The sequence below is a fragment of the Emys orbicularis genome, chromosome 11 (genome assembly GCF_028017835.1).
Source record: "Emys orbicularis isolate rEmyOrb1 chromosome 11, rEmyOrb1.hap1, whole genome shotgun sequence".
NCBI classification, from domain to species: domain Eukaryota; kingdom Metazoa; phylum Chordata; order Testudines; family Emydidae; genus Emys; species Emys orbicularis.
The window spans coordinates 47,031,748-47,057,991 of record NC_088693.1 but is presented as its reverse complement, the minus strand read 5'-3'; the positions used below and the strand labels follow the sequence as shown (position 1 = coordinate 47,057,991).

At 37.3% G+C, this 26,244-nt stretch overlaps 1 protein-coding gene across 1 annotated transcript in view; it reads right to left on the bottom strand.

Moving 5' to 3' along the window:
- Positions 1-656: 656 nt before the first annotated feature.
- The window catches only part of DNAJC10 (DnaJ heat shock protein family (Hsp40) member C10), a 36,841-nt gene continuing 11,253 nt past the window's right edge, over positions 657-26,244 (bottom strand). The window contains exons 7-23 of the mRNA XM_065413205.1: positions 25,880-25,973; positions 25,523-25,600; positions 23,273-23,316; positions 22,759-22,896; positions 21,685-21,774; positions 20,207-20,320; positions 18,624-18,738; positions 15,771-15,898; positions 15,348-15,464; positions 13,710-13,811; positions 12,969-13,124; positions 11,519-11,652; positions 9,259-9,312; positions 8,504-8,651; positions 6,217-6,336; positions 4,694-4,813; positions 657-3,575 (exon numbers count right to left, since the gene is read on the bottom strand). Coding sequence (XP_065269277.1) covers positions 3,564-3,575; positions 4,694-4,813; positions 6,217-6,336; positions 8,504-8,651; positions 9,259-9,312; positions 11,519-11,652; positions 12,969-13,124; positions 13,710-13,811; positions 15,348-15,464; positions 15,771-15,898; positions 18,624-18,738; positions 20,207-20,320; positions 21,685-21,774; positions 22,759-22,896; positions 23,273-23,316; positions 25,523-25,600; positions 25,880-25,973 — 1,764 coding nt within the window. The 3' untranslated portion in view covers positions 657-3,563. The remainder of the gene's footprint in view (positions 3,576-4,693; positions 4,814-6,216; positions 6,337-8,503; positions 8,652-9,258; positions 9,313-11,518; positions 11,653-12,968; positions 13,125-13,709; positions 13,812-15,347; positions 15,465-15,770; positions 15,899-18,623; positions 18,739-20,206; positions 20,321-21,684; positions 21,775-22,758; positions 22,897-23,272; positions 23,317-25,522; positions 25,601-25,879; positions 25,974-26,244) is intronic.

Sequence of the window (26,244 nt, the reverse complement as noted above, 5' to 3'; positions counted from 1 at the left end):
CTAACTAGCTCTGTGGCCCTAACTGTGGTAAACCCCTATCCTGATTAAAGCAAACATAATTCAAAGAGCCAAAGGCCCATTTCCAAAACCTCCAAATCTGTCAGGACAACTCATGCAAATCTTACATATGTCTCACCCTTGCACTACATGCTGGATAACCTTTGTTCCATGCACATCCACTTCCATGTGGGGCAGGGGAGGGAAGAAGCCCAGCTATATTAGTTTGCTGTGTGTAATGTGAGAAATTTGGCTGGCTTGACATTGTTGACTTAATACCCTGAGTGTCTTCAGCAGCTGAAGCCCTGGAGAGTGCTCACGTTGTGCTCTGGCGTGACTGTGAGACATTCCATGGACACCAGCCAAAGAAATCCTTTGCACCCCAGGTATTTCTCCATCCTGTGGAGCATGAGTGGTGGATTGAGAGTGGGAGAAGGGGTGTTGAATGTTGTTTAGAGAGGAAACAGCTGAAGAATCATCAGGGCTGGGTGTCCTAACATTTCCACAGAGAAGGGAGAATGCTATGGTGTTGGTGGAATAATGTTGCTGGGGGGGATGGATAAGATTCAAGCTTTATTGTATCTGTTTCTTCAGAGGAGAGGAAATAAGGAACCATTGAACATCACTTCTTAAATCAGAGCATCCAGTTTATATACGAATCATGATTTATCTTCCAGTTAGTTTATTGCATATACAAACAGGCTATTAGGTATGTTATTTTGAAGAATGTTTTTAATGTAAACACTACTTTAAAATATCAAAACAGCAGTTACACACAGTTTATTTTGAAATGCCTACTTTTTCTGTATTCGAGACCATGTGGTATTTCAAATTGTCAGTTTAATTCTCTATGGAAAATTTTTCCATGTTTCCATTGTTTTAGAGGAGTTCTTCAGCATCTCCATTTATTTTCACTCTGACAGCAGAGCGACTGGTACTGACACTGCCCTGGTGCTACTTTGAGGACCAATATCGTGCAATTTATCCTACAGCTTGCAGAATCAGGATCTTCTTATTTAGTGATCTTGCTATTGCAGGTGTCCTGGACAGTGCATTTAAACTATTGATTAAATTACAGATTACTAGCATAAAATCATACCTGTGATATTAGCAACAAAGTAAATGTACCTTAAAAAAGAAGTAAAATAATGTAAGAATAGTGTTTTGCACAGCTAGAAATTAAGTCTAGGCTTTGTGACAGTAAGAATTGGTGGACAAAGCAGTTGGCAAATAAAATCTTGCAAAAGTCTTTGAAAACATACAGCATCCTATAGTAATTTTTCTAACCATAAGCATAAGGAGATGTATTGGAGGGTAGAAGAAAAAACTTCAATACCAAATCTCTAAAAATTTAAAATACTCTTTATACAATATAACTTTTTTCATTTCATGTCTTGAAATTATGCTATTTCAGAGGTGTGGAACATGGCAAGAATCTTTCCAGACTACAGACTTCTACACAAGCTCCTTCACATCAAATTAAATCTTAAACCATTTTTTTAAACTTTACTTGGACAAAATTCCCTCCTCGTAGCCCATTTTGTATTTCTTCTCTTCTACAAGGTGAGGTCTCATATCTATAGACTTCTTGGGCTGCCAAATACTGGTATTCTGTGAACTGGACACTTCTGATGGGCACAACAGTGTCCTATTTCCATATTATCAATACAAGTTTGGAAGGACTAACATGGGAGGGGATATTATTGAATCTGTATGTTCATTTAAGAAAAACCTAAGGGCTACAGTCCAACTAAGCTAGTAGGTTCTTATGCTCCTATTACTTTAATCAAGAAGAATGCTGTGAATTCTTCATACTTATTGTCCTAGAATTTCTATAACTATTAATTGCAAGTCAAGGAAGACTGTCCAAACACCTCTGTTAGTGTTTGTATTTCTGCTGGAATGAATTTCCAAAAGTATTATCCAAGAATGTATAACTATGACATCATCCCCTGGAGGAAAGGTAGAAAGTGATGGAACGTGAGAAATGAGGTTGCGGTTAAACAGGCACTGACCAAGACAAAAGAGTTTGACTGTTTTAAAGTCACATCAATTTTAACACTTTCCTGAGTGTGGAAGGGTCTCCTTGATAAAAGCAGCAGATGTATTACCTTTTTTTTTGGAGGGGGGGGGGTGTCTATGACTGGTAATATATATTAAATATCCTGCAAGCAATATAAGTAACTGTAAACATAGGGTAAAAGTATTTGAGTTTGGGTGCCTCAGGTTGGCTAGAGTCACTTTTTGTTTTCATGTGTCTCACACTCTAATTTATAATATAAATTACTCAGTGAGGACAGGACCTCTAGGAATTTCTGATGTACTCATCATTATGGTAACTGCAGTAGGTTCAATTGTGCCAAAGCAGGTGGGTGGAAACGGGGAGAAAAGCTCATCTGGCACTGGCTAATCTATATTTTATTAAAGAGTAAATCATTTCAAAGATACAGTGATCTTTCAAAGAAGTCTGACTCACAGTAGACCATTTTTGTGGACTCCAGTAAAACGAAAATGTAAAACGATTTAAACGTCGCTAAGTGCAAATGGTGCATATAGAATCCTTTGTCGCATACACAATTTTAAAAAAACATAACCTCAAAGAATGACCTCAGTGTCTACATGAACAATGTTAAATGTCCATTATGAAATAGTCAAAATTCAGAAGGCACTTGTACAAAAAGGGGAAATATGCACTGTGGACCAGGTCCATATTTCATGATGAAGATTTTCAAGGGTGGCTGGGAGCATAGGGTTTGACAGTGGTTATACCAAAACAAGTTAAAAGATGTGCCCCATGTATTCATCTGAGTTAAAGATAAACTGGAAAACTTTACTATGAAACAAGCTGAGAATTCGGTATAGGATACTTCAGTGGTATAACACATTTGTATTTGAGTTAAACATTGAGTTTTGAAATCCTAATGTGGTGAGATGAATTTAAAAAAAAAAAAAAAAAAGACAGCTCTTCAAAACTTTCGTCATCTCAGTTGGTAAGATACAGCAATATTCTACAAGGAAGGTGATCTGTTGATTCTATAAACCTATCCAACTACTGGTTGCTTGGTGAATTGCTACAAAATTAAAAACCCAAAACTAAACTTCCGTCATGAGATAAGATTATTTTTCCTTCACATTGATGTCAGACAATTCCTCAGTGTTCAGGAAGGGATAGTGCACTCTGCTGTGTGAAAATACAAATTTGGCTGGCTTGATTGCACACTAGTCCACAGGTTGAATGCACATTTCCTACACTCTCCACACAAGAGATGGAATACCAGCGGGTAGATGAAAACCAGATAGCTCCCCCTATTGTCTAAGCCCTTGAAGTTTGTGTCTCCTAATCAGCAAGTGGGGCAGGCACAGCCTATTCCCAAATTCTTGGAATCCCTCCACAACAAATAGAGCAACTCCCTAGAATTCATGTGGACAAGCCTAGGTGTCCCTGAATTCAAGCTAAGGTTCATTTCTGTTTTTCCAATCATGAAATTAGTCTAACTTATATTTTCATCATGGTGCCTTCTATTTGTCACAGCTTCGGTATACTCTGAAATTTATCGTCTTCAATATCAGAGTTCATCCTGGTAATAATAATAAAATTAACAAAATTACAATCCAAAAGCACTGATACTCCATTTTTTTCTTCACACCAGTAATTTTACATTTTCTTGCACTAGCTCTTTAACACCGTAACTTGGCTGGACAAACACTTAGTAAATTATTAAATGTCAAAATCTGAGTTTGCTATCTCCTTCCTGCTGAAACACAGAAATACTAGTCTTGGGCTAATATGTCTCTGTACCTATGTCCCCTTGCCTGCCAGGCTCAAGGTAAGTCTACCCTCCAGTGTAAGCCCAGGATTCAAACTCAGGCTCAAGCCTAATTCCGCCCCCCCACTTTCCACCTACAAACAAATCACATTGACTTATGGTCCCAGGACCCCATGGGGGTGGAAGGTCTGATCCTGAGTGAAGCTGGAATCCAGTGTTCAAGCCCTATTGCTTTGCAGTGTAGACATAGCCCCACTGGACTTGTGGTCTGGAAGCCTGCCAAAAATATCCCAGAATACCATGGGCTGACTTTCCTTGTCCTCTGGACAGTCAAGTCTGGTGGACAATCAAGTTTTCCCTCACTGCACCACTAGCAAAGGGCTAGAGAGGCCACATTTTGGGAAGGTGCTAAGAAGTCTGGGATATGAGTGGTTGGACTCAGGCTCACAAAATGCAGTGTAGATACTGGAGCCCCAGGCTGGGACCCAGGATTCAACAATTTCTAATCTAGGTTTACAAATAAGTGTAGATGTTCAAGCCCTAGGTTGACAAACCCAGGGTCTGCTAACTCTAGTTCTACTAAACCAGGGATTACGTCGCAGAGTAGGCATACCCAGTATAAGGGGCTTGGCTAAAGCACACAGTTTTCCAACTAACCCCAGCTAATGAATGGTCCCTTGAGACGGTCCTTTTTATATTGAATTAAACTTTGGCAGGAATGGTGCAAAAATAGCCTCAGGGAGGATGAAGTAACTGGTTCTGTGCCCATCCACACAAGCAGAAAAGCTGACTCAGTAAATACTGTAACTAGACCAAGACTGCATATAAAAATAGCCTTTCATCTTTATGTCCATAAAATGTATCAAGATTATTTAAATAGCCATTCTTTACATTAATACATGTCTTCACAAAGGCCACAAGTTTCCTACCTTGTTTCTAGAAGATTTTTTTCTCTTTCCTTTATTTTTAATGATGGATAATCTTTCAGTCAGAAGATCAGCTATGCCCTTTGCATCTCTGCTGTCTATATGCTCTCCAAGAACATTTTTCTTTAAAAACAGGGAGAAGAGTACATTATCACTTCATGCCTTCTCTACTGAAGAGAAATGGATCTGGTGACTGCTGGGTGAAATTCACACCCATCTGGAAACAATTGCAAGGCCTTAGGCAGTGCTCAAACTCCCAAATGGGGTGAATATCACTCTTTAGAGCGAGAAAGAGGAATTTAAGTTTGTGCTTCATAAAATATCAACTCCCTCAGTAATAATTACTACAGAGTTCCAGTGCGTGTAAAACATGCACATTAAGGAAAATTCTAATGCTTAGCTAGAATACTTTTGATATGCATATAAAATATTTACTCACATTCTAAAATATGTATTCATATTTTTATTATCTATCATTTTGTCAGATCAACCCTGCAGTAAGAGATTTATTGAATGTAGGTAACAAACTCTCATTCAGAGAGAAATCCCATAGAAGTGAATGGGATTACTATGTGAGTACAGACTAGTTTCCGGGGTTAGGACTTGCAGAATCATGCTCTTAATACTGCCCAATAGAGGCTGTTTGCAAAGTAAAATTGAAAGAATCAGCTTTGTCATTAGAAAGTATTGAAAAGTAACACTTTTTCTTAAAGAAAACAAATTATTATAGATCTTGCCATACAATAGCTTGGAAGTTAAATAACATCCAATGATTTCCAATGAAAAAGGCAATTTTCTAGAGATGGTTGGAAACTTTGTGATGGAAAGCCTTTTTTTTTTTCCTGTTGAAAAATGCCAATTTGTTAAAAGCATGATGATCTTTGGTGGAAATGTCACTTTTGACAGAAGTTTGTTTGGAAAGAAAATTTGAAAAAATATTTCGATCATCTCAAAACAGAATGTTTCAATTTTCTGTTTTGACACAATTTTGTTTCACTTTTTATATAACACAAAATAAAAATCAAGCTCAATGAAATGTTCTGTTTTATTGAAGCAAAGCATTTTCAACTGGATCAAAAATGTTTTAAATTTTGTTTTGCAGGAAATTTTGAAATTTGTTCCTTTTGTTCCATTTAGGAGCGAAAACTTGTGACATTTCTCACTAAATGAAAAATCTGGTGCCCACTTAGCTCTACAATTTTTCCTTACTTTGCATTATCAATTTGTTTAGATAGCAGCTTCCTTTCCCATCAGACACAATGACTAGTGTTTTCCTGCTACAGAAATTCCAAGTATCATTAAAAAAGCATCAATTTTTAGTGTTCCATTTCCTTTGATTCCCTAACCTAATCTATCTAATGTTGATAGAATCCAAAATAAGAACTATAATACACTTCCACATTTAATTTCCAGTACAAAATTAAGCACAATACAATCTTAAACAGTAGTGGAGCGAGACCAGTTAAGCAGCAGTACTTCCCCTCATGTGTCCCCATTGCGTGAACCATATTTAAACTAATATTTACCTTTGCTCCTTGGTAGGGATAAAATTTAACAGTAGGGTAGGCTCTGATGCCAGCCGTCTGACAAGTCTGAGCATAAGCTTGACAGTCAACTTTTCCAGCTTTTACTTTTCCTTTTACAGTCTAAAAAAGAAAATTGTTTACTAGAAACCCCATTAGAATAAGCAAACTTCAAAATTTCCACATGACTCAGACAACTTTTTGTAAATTGGAATGGTAGGAAAAACACTCAATAAAGAAGGATGGTATAGAATATGTCCATTCATTCTACCAAGTGCAGATAAAGGGTAAAATTTTAAAAAGATGCTTAAAGTCCCAGTTTTAAAATTAATGTAGGCACCTGGAAGCCTAAATCCCCTTGATTTTCAGTGAGACTTAGGGTATATCTACATTGCAAGTAGGGGTGTAATTTTCAGTTTGTGTAAATGTACCCGTACAAGCTTTAATCTACCTAGAATGTTAAAAATATGAATGAGAATGTGGTGGTGTAGGCTTCCGCATGGCTGTACAAGGGGTGAGGTGTGATTTAACAGATTTGAAAACTGTACTAAACAGAGTGAAAATAAAAAGCAAAATCTTTATTCAGACTGAAAGAAGAAAAACCGTAAACAAACAGAGGCCCGAATAACACTTTTCAAATGGAAAGATCTAGGATGAGAGTTGCAGACACATAAAAACATCCATAAAGGCTGCTTTCTGTGGCACTTCACAACCTGAAACCACTCCTGCAGCCACCTCTACCATAGGAATAACCTCCACCTCTCCTCTAGAGACTACTTCCTCAGCTGAATCTACAGCAATGACTAGTACCGCTAGAAGTGAAGAGACAACCCCTTAATAAGCGTACCCCTTAATAAGCCCCAGTGCAGGGGAATGTGTGCCAGGGATATGGGAGAGGTGTATCCATAGTATGTCCATAGTGCTGCGGCCCATAGGGCAGCCCCAGGAGATTACTGTAAATTAGTCAGACACCCCAGAACTGTTGAAATTATGCTGGAGTTGCTGCATCTCCTACAGCAGTCCTGCATCTGCCACTTTAGCCTCTCCTTAGCCTAGGTCTGCAAGTTCTGTGCTGCTCCTTTTGAAAGGTGTAGCACAGAATCTCATCCCTACAACTTTCAAATTTGTGTCTGTCTTTTGGAGCTCAGTTAGACATAGCTGTCACCAATTTGTCTCCCTATGAAGACATGAACTACTGGGACGTCTTTCTTATATACCAAAGGAATGCAAAATCACTGAACAGAGACCTGGATCTTGTTCTTTGTTTTGACCTTGGACAAGTCCCTGAATCTGTCTGTGCCACAGATTCCGATCTATAAAATAAGATACTTGCCTATCTCACAGAGGTAATGAGGATAAACTCATTAATGTACATGAAACACTTAGATACTGTGGTGACAAGTACAATTGGCAAGCCTATTTAAAAATCACGTCCCTCTTCTCTGTAAAGGAAGGGGACCATAATTTCTAAGTATTTAAAGTAAATAAACACTTAAGAACATAACATAACATAAGAACGGCCGTACCGGGTCAGACCAAAGGTCCATCTAGCCCAGTATCCTGTCTACCGACAGTGGCCAATGCCAGGTGCCCCAGAGGGAGTGGACCAACAGGCAATGATCAAGTGATCTCTCTCCTGCCATCCATCTCCATCCTCTGACAAACAGAGGCTAGGGACACCATTCCTTACCCATCCTGGCTAATACCCATTAATGGACTTAACCACTATGAATTTATCCAGTTCTCTTTTAAATGCTGTTATAGTCCTAGCCTTCACAACCTCCTCAGGTAAGGAGTTCCACAAGTTGACTGTGCGCTGCGTGAAGAAGAACTTCCTTGTATTTGTTTTAAACCTGCTGCCTATTAATTTCATTTGGTGACCCCTAGTTCTTGTATTATCGATTATTATTACTTAAAAATTACAGAAATTATGGTTCCCTTCCATTACAGGGAAGAGGGATGTGATTTTTCTAAGTTTAGAGAAGAACTTCTCTCCAATCACATATGCAAGTATCTAATGGTGCTGAGGAAATAAAAGGCTTGTCCACATAATGAATTACTGTGCGGGAAGTTGGTGCACTGTAGATTCACACCACGGCTTGCTGCCTGGTAACTCACTGTGTAGACATGCCCTAAGTTTTTTATAGTTTTGAAATAAACATTTTACTTCATGGCAGCAGCATATATAACTGCTACTAGGTCTACTGATGAAAAGCTATATAAGAAGTAGGTATTATTATTACTTATCAGAAGCAAACTAACTGCTGGTGTCAATAGGTTAAAAACTTACCCTAGCTAGCACCTCAAATTCTGGAGCAAAATTTTGGCAAGGGCCACACCAAGGAGCATAAAAATCAATGACCCAATGATCTTTTCCATGCAAAACTTTTTCTGTGAAGCTCTGAGGTGTCAGATCTACAGATACTTGAGGTAAATATCTGAGGAGAGGGGAAAAACATTTATAATAAAATTAAAAACCTTAAATATATTTAAAATTCCAGTTACACTACCAGAAATTAGGGAACAGCTATAATGAAATGTAGATAAACACCGTAAGACTATTATGTTGAAAGGCCCTTTAGTTTACATGAGGTATAGGCATCTAAGCATTATCTCATCCCTCCTTGAACCAAAAACTGAGGATGTTGTCTAATTTGAGTGTGGGGAGGGCAGACATGTGTCCATTCAATATGAATGGTCTTTTCTCATCAATAGAAATATCTTCTTCCTTTCTTCAGAAAACTTGAACTTGGTAGAGCTGGAAAGAGCTGTGTTCCGAGACTACAATAATGCTTTATATTACCTGTGGGTTCAGGAACGTGACGCTACCTTCACTGTTGTAGGAAGCTAAGAATACCTTCTTTAAACAATGCTTTTAAGGCTTGAGCCAACAGAGTACAGAAATTCCTGCATCTGTTTTGTGAAGCAACATATTCATCTATATAGGCATTTCTAATGCTTTGTTTCCATGGCATCTGTGTGCTAGCTTCTCCTAGACACAACCATTGGGTTAGCTTGTGAACAAATTTTAATGTAACAACTCACCCAAGTGCCCAGCTTCTTAACGAATACGAATCCCTGTGCCAACCATTGTAACTACTATGAGAGATCACACAAGAAAATACTAATTATACAATAGCTTGAATAGGTTGAAAAACTTTGTAGCGGTGTTAAATCTGAACCCAGGACAACCTATTCACAAAGGTTGGTGTAAAATTCATTTGAATACATACATTTTAGAATATATTTCTACTATAATTTAGATATTGAAAAAGCTATTTTAATTTCAAATCTGAATAATACAAGTCAATGATACACATTGTAAAGTACTGGAACATGAAGAGAAGGAAAGATTGATCTTATGTTATGTTAAATTAAAGGAGAGTAAGGTAAATTTAGTACTTCAGTCAAATTGACTTTGTCAGCTAAAAAGGCTTGTGAGCATTGTGTCTTTGGTAACATTTCCAGATTAAATTTGCTGCATCTAATATAGGTGGGACAAAAAAATACCACATGATCAAGTGGAAAACACAATTAAGTAAAAAAAACAAAAACAATTTGAACCTATATTACAGAGAACATTTTATTATTACGATGGAAATATTTTCAATTAATTTTACTTTTCATTCTATTAACTTCTGCATTTCTCTCAGCTTAGACTATGAAAACAAGCTAGTTAGTAGCTCAAAGATGTATTATTTGAACTGTAAATACTGTAGGCAATTGTTTGCTCAATGGAATTTTCACACAAATTAGTGAAACTAATAATCCTAGGCTGTGTGAGAGTTTATTTCACAAAAATATAAATTCATAGTCAAATCTAATCCAACAGTTCTTAGTGGCATTTCTTTCCAGGGGCATTATTTATCCCCAGAGTATATTTTAACATATTTCTTAATTACAAAATCCTGCTTCCTGCAAAATCTGACATTATTAAAGATAGAATTTTTTTTCCCAAAAAAGGAAAATAAAATACCTCTTCTGGGGAATTTTAGTGCTTTGGGAGAGATTTATATAAAAGAAGAAGAATAAAATCAACTTTCATCAAAGGCAGTCCAACAGTCCAAGCTTCAGCAGCCTATTAGGCAGCCCTCAATACAGTATACATAATTTACTATCAATGAGCGTTTGCTGGAACCCTCCAATTGTATAAATAATCATTAGTCTTTCCCAATTCAGTTTAATCTCTTTCTTCAACATTCCATTTCCTCTGAGGTGCCGGGGTCAGAAATGTAAAATGTTTGATGTGACAAAGCTATCATGTATCATAAAGAATCGGAGATTACAAACATTTTTTTTAAATGGTCAGATTTCACTTTCCATAGCAGTAGTTTTTTCACTATTAAGCATTTTTCTGTCATTGTCCCAAAGAAATGGTATGGTGAATGGGCTCACTGGACATGTGAGATCAAAAGTTCTATAATGTTGATATCAGACACATGCCAAAGAAGGTTATTTATATATAATATCTACACCCATACTGATCTGTTTTTAAAGGTCAGGTTGCACTAAAGCAGGGGTAGGCAACCTGTGGCACGCAGGCCGAAGGCGGCACGCGAGCTGATTTTCAGTGGCACACTCACTGCCCAGGTCCTGGCCACCGGTCTGGGGGGCTCACCATTTTAATTTAATTTTTAAATGAAGCTTCTTTAAACATTTTAAAAATCTTCTTTGCTTTACATACAACAATAGTTTAGTTATATATTATAGACTTATAGAAAGAGACCTTCTAAAAAGGTTAAAATGTATTACTGGCATGCGAAACCTTAAATTAGAGTGAATAAAGGAAGACTAGGCACACCACTTCTGAAAGGTTGCCGACCCCTGCACTAAAGTATGCACAGTGAGTCAGAGTTATTGATATTTTCTGCAGAAGACAAAGGACTGGAAAATTTAAGGATCTATGGCACTGTTCTGTCTTAACTACATATTTAGCCACTGACATGGCAAAGGACTAATTGTTTGAAGTTATGTAATTCATTTTTATGTTACTAATGAATACGCTGCTCATGAAAACCTCTGGCAAACTGAATAATAAAACATAGGAACCCCAAACAATTATTTAGATAAACTGAATTAATTTCTTGCACTATTTTAGTATTATAAAACTGAAAATCTCAATGTGTGAGAATAAAATCATTCATACAGTACTTGTAAACACTTATGAGTTTCCAATGGCTTTGACTTACCATCTGAAAGATACTATTTTCCCTACCAGACCCTCCTTAATACATTTTGAAGATAGCATAACTCTTGAAATACAAACCATGAAATATTTTCCAAATGTAAACAGTTATTTACTTACTAGTAATGATGACCTGTATTTGATTTTTGAGGAAAGAGTCTTATTTCAGGATATCCTTGTACATTTTCTTGGTGACAGAAAGAAAAATATTTTTGACAATCCATACTGCCAACAGTGATTAATCCATTTAACAACTGAAAAAGAAAAAAGATTGCACTTTCTAGTCATTTAGGTTAGTTCATGGCATATGAATCTGTCAGAGGTGAATACTTCAGAATTTAGACATCAGCATTTATTGCAGTCCTCACCTCTGGAGTACTCAGCAGGTAAAAAGCAAAAGGCTGATTTTTTTTTTCTTTCCTTTTTTTAAATGGTAATTTTGTGTGTGCAATTACATACATACTTTGCACATGAAATACTATGCATGTAGTAGAACCCCTATTTTATAAACAAACTGGAGACTAGACATTCATAATAATAAAAACGTTCATAAAATTGGACATCTCAAAATTACAGTAGGTACAGTACATAAGCTGCAGTATGGTGCTCTGAATTGCTTTTTTTGGTCCCTCTAAGCACTGTAAAGCGACTTCCAATGCACTGAAGGCATTGGCATGTGAAGGGATGTCAACTTGTTCTTAATTGACATCACTTTTGTTATGGGATCCCCCACACCCTGGTTGGAGAAAAGTGTTCATATAACTGACTGTTATTCATGAAAATCAAAGTTATACTGTTCATGTCCAGAGTCATGGTTTGTCTAAACACACTGCTAACTGGCACCAAATGGCTATGTGATTGCACAAAAATCAAGGACTTGCAATACTATTATGCAAATGACTACGTATAGCAATGGCCATGCAAAGTAAGCACAGACCTGAATACTGAAGTGTGTATAGTTCAGATCACTGAAAATCAGACTTAAAACATCCTGGAAATACTATTTAATAACACGAATTGAAAAAGCCCTCAAAAAATAATATTTTTAGTTTGTTTTTTTTTAAATATAAATAACCTTTAATTCATATTTTAGACATCAATTTGAAATCAGAACCAGATCCTGATTGGACTCTAGGTGCTACGTTAAATACAAATAATTATAATAATTCCTATTAAGGAAGTTAGAGGGGGAAAACGGCTATGGTTACTTAAAACCATTTCTGATCCAGTGTACATAAATGAGTCTTTTCTACCTTTTTTTATTTTAAACACACATACCTAGTCACCTTGTAATTCACAATACATAAGGAATTAATCAAACTTCAAGGAAAGTTATTCTAAAGCTTGTCAAAATTTGTGGGATTATGGGCATTTAGGATGACATTAGCAATGTTCAGGAACTTAAAAAGTTGGAACATAAAACTGCCATGGAGGAACTTATCATTTTGTCCATTATATTAATCACTAGTCTTTTTCACTTATGGTAACTCCTCCAGGTCAATTTATTGAACAGTTTAATACTTCTATTAAATAGGACATTTTAAAACTTAGAATGTGATTTCCACTTTACCCTGGCCATCCTTTTCCATTCCGGCATTAAAGCCTGGCAAGGCCCACACCATGGAGCATAGAAATCAACCATCCAGACTTCATTCCGCTTTCTTTGTTTAACTAGTGCACTGAAAGTGTCTGGTGTTAAGGAGACCACTGAAGGGTTCATGAGATCCTAAAATACACAAATAATGAGACTTACATTTCACCTACAATGACATTATCCTGTATGCGGTACTATCAAATACAAACTGATTACATAATACTACCATGCTCATCTCACAAATGAAGCTTGTTTGTCTTTAAGTATCAATAACTCAAAAATCCTATAAATTAACAGCCTTTGAAGAATGGACTGAGAGTGTAGAGATCTGCACCTTATTTCACAAAGGTGATAAAACTACTTGCAATCTTAGGTAATATATTTGGTACCACAGTCTCTGAGCACTCTCAATAATGAATGTATTTCTCCTCCCTATAAAGTTGGGGAGTGTTATTAATCCCATTTTACAGGTGGGGAACTGAGGCATAGAGACATAAAGGACTTGCTCAAGGTCACAGAGAAAGTGTGTAGCAGAGCAGGGAACTGAACTCAGGTCTCTGAATTTCCAGACTAACACTCAGGAGACCATCCTTCCTCTCCCTCCACAATTTCTTATTTTAAGAATATCAGGTAGTGATACTAGGATAGCTGGTTAGAAAAGATATCTTGAAATGTTTTACACCAAAATAGCATGTGTATAATGTGAGAGTCACATACCTGTATAAACTCCAAGATCTGTTCAGCAGAATGATGCCCTTCATATTCATGAACACTGGACTGGTTGAACACCACTGTTGTTGGGTAAGCTCTAATGTTATGCTATTGAAAAACACAACAAAACAAATTGCAAAGAATGTTCCTGTTTGCTGCCAATCCATTAAGGACCGTTAATGATCCATACTCTTGCTAGCCAATTTGCTTTGCACAGTACAACTCCTCAAACGTTTAGAGAATATACTTAATCTTGCCTTAGCGTGAGGGGGATGGACTAGATGACCTACTGAGATCCCTTCCAGCTCTACATTTCTATGATTTGTTGGATTTTGATAAATGGGAGTTTGGAAGGCCTAGAAAAGAATATGGACTGGGGTCTCCAAACCCTAATTCATAGTGAAAAGGATGCTGGCTTGTTTAAGAGGCTGTACTGTTGGAGTTTAAAAGCCATCCCACACTCCTTTCACTGTGCTCATGGTTAAGGGAACAAAACTACAGCCTTTTCTAAGTCTTCTGACCTGTCCCTCCTAATTCTCTAATCAAACCAACCAAAAACCTTTATTTGAAGTTTTCAGATGTATCCCTCTCCAACCTTCAGGTAAAACAGCTTGTACTGTACTAATAATTGTACATTAATTTTGCTATCGGTAAACCTAGATTCTTCAATGATTTAAGTCCTTCAGTATCTGTGTACATTGGAAACTCCTCTATCTTTAAGGCTTTCAATTCTATGCCAATTTCCCCATGTATCTTACGACTTTAAATTTTTCACTATAAAACCAGAAATATCCTGGTTAATTGTGCATACGTTAGGACAGTGTTTCCCAAACTTGGGACGCCCGTGCCGCTTCCAGTAGCTCCCATTGGCCTGCAGCAGCAAACCGCGGCCACTGGGAGCCGCGAACGGCCGGACCTATAGACACAGCAGGTAAACAAACTGGCCCGGCCCGCCAGGGGCTTTCCCTTAACAAGTGGCATCCCAAGTTTGGGAAACACTGCGTTAGGAGATTCCACCAGTTTGACTATATATTAATAAAAAAAAAAAAAATCAGTTGTTGAATTCAATCAGTGCACCGATACTGAAAAGGCCTAAGCAAGTAAAAGGGCAAAAATGCTAAGGAAAGCTCCTTCTTAAATACGTGGACTGGTCCTGTATTTCTTGTGACCTCCAAAATTCCTGATTTGTACTGCAGACAAAAGCAATGCAAATTACAAAGCAGCTGTAGGCTGGCTGGGAACTTGAACTCTTTGTGGCATTCTGAAAATGGTGCTCCATCAGCATAAACTTCTTGCTGTTTTTATCTCTCCATGTTCAAAGCAATAATAGGACCAGTGTATATTTTGTAAATAGATTATGAACAAGTAACTGAGTCTGTGCTCATTCATTTCTCTCTCAAAAGGGAATAACCCAACACTGGAATTCAATTCAATTCAATTTCCTGACCACTAAGGAGGTTGGACAAGACTTTAATCTTATCACAGAACACATTTTAAGTTTACAGATTCTTTTAAGAGACCTGTATAGTTTATTCCCTTGAAAAAAGCCTTGATAATGGAGCACCCTGTTTGGATGTGTTTTGAAATTTTAAGTACAAGAAAACAGCATTTATTGAATAAGACCTTTTAATACTTGCAGCTTACCATGTTGCAAAGCCCTTCATGGATTGTGCAGTCTAGTGTGCCAAATTTAAGCTGACCAATAAGGTGCTTTGATGCTTTTCTCAACTCTGGCAACAAAGCTCGACATGGAGGACACCACTAAAAAAATGCAAATCATAATATCACTGTTAAAACAAAGCAAAGAACATGTAACTCTCCTGTAAACAGTTCTCTGCGGAAATGTGAATACATATATTGATGTCACACAAATTGCTCAGCATACTGTGAATGGTCTTGACAAACAAGACTCCAATAAATGTAGGAATGTCGCAACCTTGGATTAATGAATTATTAGGGTACTCCATGCTATAGAATATCATCTTCAAAAACAATGCTGGTATTTTAATACAATATTTACATATTTTAGAAAAAAAAGGAAAAGAAATATAGCAATCAAATACTTACAGGTGCAAAGAAGTCAACAAGCCATGGTTCCTTCTCCGTGCCAGGAAAATTCTGAGGCCCAAGTGTGATAACATGAGAGTTTACACTCTCCTTGGCGAATGCAACTATGTCATATAGGATCATCTTTCCTAAAAATACCGGCCCCCCCAAAACAACTCACTGTTATTCTTAATATCTATATTCTTATGATTACTCTATTTATTTACCAGAAACAGGAGCACGTTTCATTAACAGTGTATGATTTGTCTTATTACGAATGTTATACCAGAGATCAGACTGAAGAGCTGGTAAATGCAAACTTTGTCACTGGCCACACTGGTCCTGATTCAAAACCCACTGAAGTCAATGGGACTTATTCAGTTAACTTCAGTGGTCTTTGAACAAGGCCTTATTAAATAAACTGTACAGCTATCATCTTACCTCAACTTACGTAAGGATCATTTCACTAGTCTGCTCAATGTAGGGAACAAGTATGGCAATTCATGTTGGACATTTGGATATGAAAATGCTTAATGCATAAAATGTCTAGCCAGGATAAAATATAAAATTAGTGTTCTTTGTGGAAAATGCTTTTTGTTTTGAAAATGATTGAGTTGAAGAAACTCAAAGTAGTAATGTCTCAGGTCACAGCATAGTGATGATGCAATTTAATATTGCTCTCACTCAGTTTAGATAGATGAGACCCTCAACATTATTCTCTCATAACCAAACTAATAACTAGGAGAAGTACAAGTTGTGGCAAAGGTTGTAGATGCCACCTATTATGTACAAATTAAAAGGAGCCATTCCTAAGAGAAGATACAGATATCTTTAAAAATTTGCAAGAAAAAGATTAGATGAATCGGCACCGATTGCAGTCATACCAGCATTAAAAATAAGATAAATTCTCTTTATGTTGTTTGCATCTTATATAGAATTTGGCTACAAAAACGTTGTACCTATTTGACAGGAGCTCTATTGGTCCCTTCTAAAGCAATGGCTTTAGCTCAGTAGGAGGTTTTATCAGACTAAGTTTCTGGTTGAGATCTTTTGTGTGCTATGCTCTTCATGCTTCAGAGCCTGAGCCAGATCTTCAGCTGGTGTAACCACGCATAACTCAATTGAATTTGATGGAGCTACACTGATTTACATGAACTGCAATTCCAGCCCTGAGTCGATACCTAAATTTTTACAGCATTTCAGAATTCTTTCAAGAGGACACTTCAACAGTGTAGGTTTGGAATTATTTACTGGTGGGCATTGGAGGACCTAAGCATATATGGCAAAAGTGGCTGTGACTGAAAGCACCCCTGTATTCACACTCCACACTAATGTAGTAAAACTAATAACTCACTGGTCAATAATATCATGGTGAAATGTATGCAGCAATATTATATGTAAAGTTATGAATTCCTGCTGTATGTTATTAGCACATATTCAAAACCACACAGCCCTGCCTAGACAAACGTTGTTAAACAGGTCTATCCTAAACAAAGGAATGTGTGTTTATCTCAATTTACATATTAGTAGTAAACAGCATCCTCAAGACACTAGGGGGAGAAGATGGCAGGAAACAGAGCAATTTTCATTTTTGCAAACACAAATGGGGGAAGAAAGAGCATGGAGCCTCCTTTATCATGAGACACCATGTCGCCTTCCTCCCGCTGCTTTGGATAAACTTTACTTTTTGGGGGGGCGAGGGGGTATCCTTCAGAAGAATCCATTTCAAAGATTCAATGGCCTATAAAAGAAAGGGGCAGGTACCCCAAGTTCTCTCTCTTTTACCTAAGACAAAAACACCAGAACCTTTTGGGCCTTTGGGACAGATCCTGATCGCGGGGAGGGTCAGTCACTATCTTGCTGGAAGACTGTAGGTCTTACAAAAAGCCTTGAACTAAAAATTGCTAGATTAAGTTTTAAATGCGTGTTTTCACTTTTATTTGCTGGTAACCATTTCTAAGTTTATGTCTTATACTTGAATTCACTTGAAATCTTTTTTTTTTTTTTAAATCTAAGCCAACCCAATGGTGTGAACTGTTTTGTAATTCCAGGTAAAGTAGTAAAGTGTTGAATATGATTCCTTAAAAGGGTAACAAATCTTAATATCCCTTTGATTGTTCCAGAACAGGGCTGGACATTTCAGAACATGTGTTTTTGGGAAAATTCAGGGCCGGGGACAGTGTGGACTCATCATCCCAGTTGTTAACCAAGGCTAGGTGAAGCCAGTGGAAATCTGTGGTATTGCAGACATTGGTCCAAGTCTGCCCAATACATAGACAGAATGCATGCTTGTTGCTAACTGTGGGCGTTCCAGGCAGAGAGCCAGTGACAAGGCATTGTGAGGCACTTGTGGTTACAGGGAAAGAGGTGATACAACTCTTCACTGGTGTGGATTTCACCCCAGAATGTGACAACAGTGGGTGGATATGAAATTAGCAAATGGACACATGTAAAATAAGAGATCAAGTCCCAAGATTCTGAAGCCAAAAGCATTGTGCAAGCAGCATGTTCAGCATATGGGGAAGGGTGTGCCTTATGTCATTTTTCAGCTACCTTTGCCAAAGCAAAGAGCAGCACTGATCGGCTTCAGAAATTCCCATTCTTATTCCAAGGCTGTAATGATGTCTTTGAAATAGAGGGAGTACTAACAAGTGAATAAGTAGGAGGAGAATCTTTTGGTGTTTGAGGATTGCTTACAGAAGAAAAAAGTATACAGAATAATATAACAAGACAATAGGCAATGTTAAAGCAAAATTATGATGTAATATCATTAGAGTTGTGAAAACAATTGTTCTGAAAAACAAATTCAGTCTGCAAAAGACTTCATCTAAAAAAATTACACACTAGCTTAAAACTTCTGTCAGTTTGCCTTACCATGATGAATTTCATAATCTTCAGTTCCCTTTCCTTTAAAGACTGCTAGACATGGCTGATAGACATAAAGATTACTGCAGACACTTGGTGCAGAAAGGCAGTCAATCTTTCCAACCTATTATTAAACAAACAATAATGTTTTTTCTTTTTGAATAAGGGAATCTAATTTATTTATATTAGTATATTTGGAAAGTTTACATAAGTTAAGATGCTTTTCCAAAATGGTACTTCCTGTCAGTTATAAATGCAATATTCTTTTATAAGTGCTAGTGATCTTTGATCAGTTTTATGACTGATACAATGTTTAAGGTGTAATACAATTCACACAGACGTATTATGTACCGCAAGCACAATTAGGTAGAGAAAAGCTTATAAAAACAAAACAATTTAATATTGCAACACAGCTAATCACTGCTAATTCTTACCTCAAAGACAGGTATGGGGAATAGAAACTAAAATAATCCAATTTCTTCCAAATAAAATGTTAAGAGAGAACATAGCATCTGAGATAAATACTAGGGGACCAAATTCTGCTCTTAGCAGAGTAACTACTGAAGTCCATGGAAATTACTATGAACTTACATTAGAGAACTGTATGATCTATGGTCTTTAATTATACAAACTTCCCCTGGTTACACAAGAATTACTTTTAAGAATGAAAGTTAATTTAGTTCCAGACTCAAGCACACACAAATAAAATTATAAAATCTTTATGGGGTAAATATTTAAAATACTGTTCAAGATTTGCAAGACTTTTGTTTGAAGTATGTCTTCATCTTCTGTAAGGAAAAAACTGCACTAGGTTTATCACAGACATATCAAATGTAACTGTTGAAATGAGACAAATATGGACTATAACCAGCTTTCAAACACAAGTGCCTAACCCATACGTAGGTACCTAAGTCCACTTTGGTTTAGTTAATGTGCAGCATATTTGATATTGAATTCAATGGGAGCTGCAAGTGCTCAGTACTTTGAAAATCACTTTGATTTAGACATCTAAGTCAGGGCTTGGGTGCCTAACTTTGCACACCCAAGTTTGAAAATTGTGGTCTACAGCAGGAATCACCTGTCCCAGGGGTCAGCAACCTTTGGCACGCGGCTCATCCTGGCTCCAGGCCAATGGGGGCGGCAGGAAGCGGCGGCCAGCACATCCCTTGGCCCACGCCGCCTCCCGCCGCCCCCATTGGCCTGGAGCGGCGAACCGCGGCCAGTGGGAACCGCGATCAGCTGAACCTGCGGACGTGGCAGGTAAACAAACCGGTGCTTACCCTGGCGAACTGCGTGCCAAAGGTTGCCGACCCCTGACCTATCCAATGCAACAGTCTGATACAATAAGGAAGGTTAAGGAGAATTTGTGTTGTAATTATTTTCCGTTCTTTCATGTTTTAACATACTCAAGTTCTGCTTAATGGGCCAGATTTTGTTCTCAAATCAGTCGAGTTACCCCAGATGTACACAGGTGTGAGAGCAAAATCTGTCTCAGTACTTACAACTGATAGGTGATAATAAAGAAGATAACATGAAACGGCTTGTTAATGGGAAGCTAGGGTGCATAATGCTAAATAAATGAGTATTCTTACCTGAATATGTTCATCTTTAAGCAGAAAATTCAGTTTTTTAAACTCATGCACATTTGACTTGTCACTCTCACCAAACTGAAAGAAAAGCAGCCACCTGTGATGAGCCACGTGGTCCTTAAAATGGGAAGCAAATGAGAGAGAAATGCTTAGTTTCCAGTTTCTACCAGTTATGTAAGTTAAATCCATGTTTTCAGTTATGTTACTGTAAATCAAATGCTAAGTAATTCACCAGAACCTAAACCCGTTTCCAACACACATTGCATTGCCCTTCAAAATGATATAAATTTAACAGCTTTTCAATAGAGCACCACCCTAAAAGAGAAAATCTAAAAACTACTTTCTATATCTTTTTAATCTTGCTTACAATTTGCCTCCCTCATACTAGATCAAAATTGCTAAACTTTGCACTCTCTCTTTAAAGCAGTGATACTCAGACCTCAGTTGTTCAAGAGCCAAAGTAGCGATCAATATTATCCAAAAGAGCCACAGGAGTGTGAATTCATTGTTTCATTTACTATAGTACAATTCATATTTAACAGTATGACAGGAAATATTTATTTTATATATATAAAAATTCTCACAGCAAATAAGTTAATAACTTAGGGCAAGTTGATAACTTAATTGGTTAATAACACAGTAAAAGCATCCTGATTGGTTAACAATTAAACATCATGTGCTGCAAAGAGCCGACACATTAAAGAACCACTTGCAGCAAACAATATTATTAGCTTAGTGAAAGGAGACTGAGGCTTAGGGCTTGTCTTCATTATTGGCTAAATCGGTGCTGCTTCGATCAATGCAGCAGGCATCGATTTAGCGGTCCTGGTGAAGACAAGATAAGTCAATGGGAGAATGCTCTCCTGTCGACTTCAGTACTCCACCTCCCCGAGAGGTGGAAGCTACATTGACGAGAGAGCATCTCCCATCGACACAGCGTGGTGTAGACACCGCTGTAAGTTGATCTAAGCTACGTCGACTTAAGTTAGGTATCTTGCGTAATTCAGATAGACTTACCTCGTTAGTGTAGACCAGGCCTTAGTTTGGATACACTAACACATATAAACCCATTCAATTGAGTCTTTAATGATTAGGATATCAATGAAACTAGATTTAGTTGTCGAAACAGTCCACTAGGAATTTAGTCAATTAAAAAGAAAAACAGTAGTCATTACACTATTCCGAGTTCTTTTATGGTTTTAGTCATATTTTCCTGTTTTAAAAAATGCTTCTTTCCCCCAGTTGCTGTGTGAAAGGCCTGATTGCAAATAGAGGAAACAATGAAACTCAATACAGATAAAAGGGCTGTCAAACAGTAAGCTAGAGAAAAAAATATTTTTTGGGTATAGTAATTTTAAGAATTGTTTATACCAATAGGAGGTGAAAACTTTTCAGAAAGACGAGATTATTTTGCTGAATGTGGCCTTTTAAACTTAAAATCAGAAATTTATTTATTTATTTATTTATTTATTAGACTTTACCTCTAATGAGGCTGCAGAGAGCATTTCAAAATCTGGAAGATGTTGCATTACTTCCAAATATATCTCTTTGGCATCCAAGGAGTTAAGAAACTAGAAGAGAAAAAAGTCACTCTAATTATATAAAATGTATAAACATTAAACTGATTGTTGATTAGCAATCCTCAACAGAATTAACCTGATTAGTCCCCATTCATCAACTGAAAAAAGCTGTTCATCAATCTATGTTACTTGATTCAAACTTCCCTTTAATTGCTATTACAAGAACACTGTACTCTAAGCAGTCTGCTCTTTTAGGCCCAGATTTTAAAATGTATTTAGGCACACTGTGCTCAGCGTTGCGATGCCTGAGTCTTATTTTTAAAAGTGATTTAGGCACGTAGGAGACTAAATCCCACTGTCACACACACTGCTTTTTTCCCCATCACCTGCACTAAAAACACAAAATACCACATGCTTTCTCAACAAGAGTGCTAAAACAAAGACATGGCCTCAACTCACAAAATACTTTATTTGGCAACATATCTCTATTTTACTGTACTATTGGTATAGTTCAGATCACTGTATTTCTGTAATTTTGCAAACATCAGGAAGTGCATAAGAAGTAGTAACTCAATGCTGGTGGATTTAATGTAGCTCCAGTGACTGTTACTTTCTCTTCAGGTTCACTTTTGCAGAAGGGCTTAGGTGGCCGTAGCATATGAGAGAGTGTCACGTTTCAGATTGGTGATTTTCTTGCATAAATTAAGAATATTAACCTCAAGACAACTGAAACAAGAGTTTAAGGTGATATGGTAATAGGAGGATAGCACAACACAGCACATATCCATAGTGACAGGCAATGCAAGACCATTTTCATTGCATGTAGATCACATTTCTTTGAGATTTTAAGAAGGGTATCTAGCTCATTATATATCAAATTTACCATTAGCACATAAGTTAAATGTAAAACTGGGAACAAACATTTCTCAGTGTAATAAATTCAATTTTGTTTGATTGGTGAATGTTTATAATCCACTTTCTCATCACCACCACCATATTGTATGTAGACACAAACTGTTTAAAAATAACTCATACCAAAACACCTCCTTTCTCTTTATTAGTTAAGGTGGCTCCAGGTGGAAAGTATGCTGTAGTACTAGATGAGATATCCAAATTATCACAAAGCTCACCCTGGGTGGCACAGTCCATCCAGCCTACATTAACAAGGCCTTCCTGAAATAAAAAAGCAACAATTTGAGTGTGTTATTTTGAAACTCAAGGTCAGAAGAATTTCTGCAACGACAACAGAGGCAACTAGTTAGTTTTTAGGAGATGGGGGAAAGGAAGACTTACAGGGAGCACAACAATACTTTGATAGTCATGTACTCCATTTTAGGAAATCTTTTAAACATTTGGTTCCATTATATCATGTCCAATAATGAGATGGCTCTCAATTTGAAAACAAACTGTTTGAAAGTTATTGGGTGAAATCTTGGCCCCATTGAAGTCGGTGAGAGTTTGCCATTGACTTCTATGGCTTCAGGATTTCACCTTTTGGAATTCTGATTTAAATATAATGGGTAACATCTTCAAATGAAATACTGCTTACCAACATGCCAGCTAGTTTAAGGCGCGTCTGGGAAGTCAAACAATCTGGAAAATGAAAATAATGATTTACCTGTAAACACAAGGCCTTAAATGATCAAATCATTAAACTTACTCTAGTTTAGAATTTTTCTTCTGCTCACCAAGAATCCCAGGAGGAAGCAGGCTACAGTTTCACAATGCATGTTTGCTAGCTTTTTAAAAAACAAAACAAAAAAACCCACACTTTTTTTGTAGCTTTTCAAGTGAAAAATCTTGAGAAGCTACTTCCTATGTGATGACAATTGTGAATGAAAATATTCTATATTGGCTTCATCAGTAGAGAATCCTCTCTCATTTTGAAATATGAGCAGTGTTTTACATGGCTTATGATTCCTGCCCTTGTAAACTGATTCTCGCCTGAGCAATGTTTTAAAAATATCTACCTATGTATCAAATTGTCATAGAAAGAGATTTCACTAGAATGAACATTTCTGAAAAGTAATAACTTGAGAAGATAACAGATTTTTTGACAAAGGAAATGCAGTAGATTTAGTCTACCTGGATTTCAGTGCTTGATACAGTTCCACAAGGGAAATTATTAGTTAAATTGGAGAAGATGGGGATTGATATGAGTATTAAAAGATGGATAAGGAACAGGTTAAAGAGGAGACTACAATGGATCATACTGAAAGATGAACTGTCAGGCTGGAGGGAGGTTACTAGTGGAGTTTCTCAGGGATTGATCCTGAGACTATTCTTATTTAACATTTTCATTACTGACCTTGGCCCAAAAAGTGGGAGTGTGCTAATAAAATTTGCAGATGACACAAAGTTGGGAGGTATTGCCAAAATGGAGGAGGACTGGAATGTCACACAAGATCTGGATGACCTTGAAAACTGGAGTAATAGAAATGGGATGAAATTTAATAGTGCAAAGTGCAGGTCACGCACTTAGGGACTAACAACAAGAATTTTTGCTATAAACTGGGGACTTATCAGTTGGAAGTATCAGAGGAGGAGGCAGACTTGGGTGTATTGGTTGATAACAGGAAGACTATGGGCCGCTAATGTGATCCTAGGATGCATTAGGCGAGGTATAAAGGCAATAACACTTCCCTGTCTCTACTGAAAATACAAGGCACTAGTGAGACTTCGTCTGGAATACTGTGTGCAATTCTAGTCTCCCATTGTCAAGAAAGATTAATTCAAACTGGAAGAGGTGCAGAGAAGGGCTAGTAGGAGGATCAGAGGAATGGAAAACCTACCTTCCTTATGAGAGGAGCCTCAAAGATCTTGGTTTGTTTAGACTAACCAAATGAAGGCTGAGGAGAGATGTGATTGCTCTCTATAAATACATCAGAGGGATAAATACAAGGGAGGGAGAAGGGAGTTATTTAAGTTAAGCGCCAATGTGGACACAAGAACAAATGACCATTAACAAGTTTATGCTTGAAATTAGACAAAGGTCTCTAAACATCAGAGGAGTGAAGTTCTGGAACAGCATTCTAAGGGGAAGAGTGGGGGCAGAAAAGCTAACTGGCTTCAAGACTGAGCTTGATAAATGTATGGAGAGGATGGTATGATGACTGCCTACAAAGGCACGTGGCTCATCTGTGACTGCTAGTACAAATGTCCCCAATGGCAGGAGAGGGGACACTAGATGGGGAGGGCTCTGGGAAGGATGCCAATCCAAACCACCAGTGATTTATTTAAAAAGATTACCCCCCTCCCTTTTTTTTTTAAAAATTATTTGATCATCATATTTGTAGTTTGTGATATGCAAACTTAAGTTGTGCAAGGGCTACATAATGCCTAAAATATTTAATCATTATTCAATCTTTTTTGCATTATGATTGGAGAGGGAAGTCCACCACTCCCACCAATCCAGGGCCAATGAGCAGGGATGCTGTGTACTTTTTTAGTATCTGATGTTGCAGCCTATCTGTGTCAGTTGCACGGGATGTGGGGGCTACTGCAGAAGTATGGATCCCATGGCCAGGCCCCCTTGTGGGCCCAGGACAGAGGCCCATCCTGTGACACATATAGGGTGCGCAAGCACCACTGTACAGTTCCTCCATTAACGTTCCCTTTCCCAAGTAGCCCTATAATGGGGCTTAAGTGGTCCATATGGCCTTGTGCTGGCCTTCCACGCTATGGGTGAATTTTACCCCATTAATATCTTCATTAGAAGCAGCAGCAATTGTGTCGCTGTCAGTGAAAAACAAAAGAATTGTTTTCTTTTCAATCAGTTTGCCTTATCTAATATATTTACCTCCACCCTCAGCACAGAAAGTGATCAGCCAGCCAACACCAGAGGCAAATGAAGTTTGAATAGCATTAACAAAATTTCCTACAAAAAAAAGGCACAAAATACAATTTGTTTGATGTTTTGTTTTAAATATGAAAAAATATTGCATGTAAACTATGAAACAAGCATGCTTATTAGCACAATTATAATTAAACAGTTTTTTAATTTCAAGTATTGTGTGTGTGCACACGCATAAATTTCAACCTTGAGTAAGAAATACTGGGTACACACACACAATTAAATGTAGATATAATCCTGGCAACACCTCCTTGTCTTAAAAAACAAAATAAAAAGATCAATAGCCCAAACAAATTACATTACCTGCCCATAACTCTGTCACTGTGCTTGTGACATACTGCATGGCAAAACTCATTAAACTTTCCTTTGATCTCTCTCCGTAATATTTCACTGGATTCTAAAAAAAAAAAAAAAGGGTTAACGCAAAATTTAACTTACAGAAATCATTACACAGTAATTAGTAATTGAAATTATTATTTACGCTGCAGATGGACCTTAACCAAAATCCTAGATCCAAATGCTTTTACCCTCCATTCCAAACTTTAGAGTGTTTGGAGTTCAACCTTAAATTTGAATTTTGTGACTCAGGCCCTTGTCTAGTTTATATGTGGCTTTCATTTAGTCCAGAAATATAAGGATTGTAAGACCTCAGAAATATCAGTTCCCAT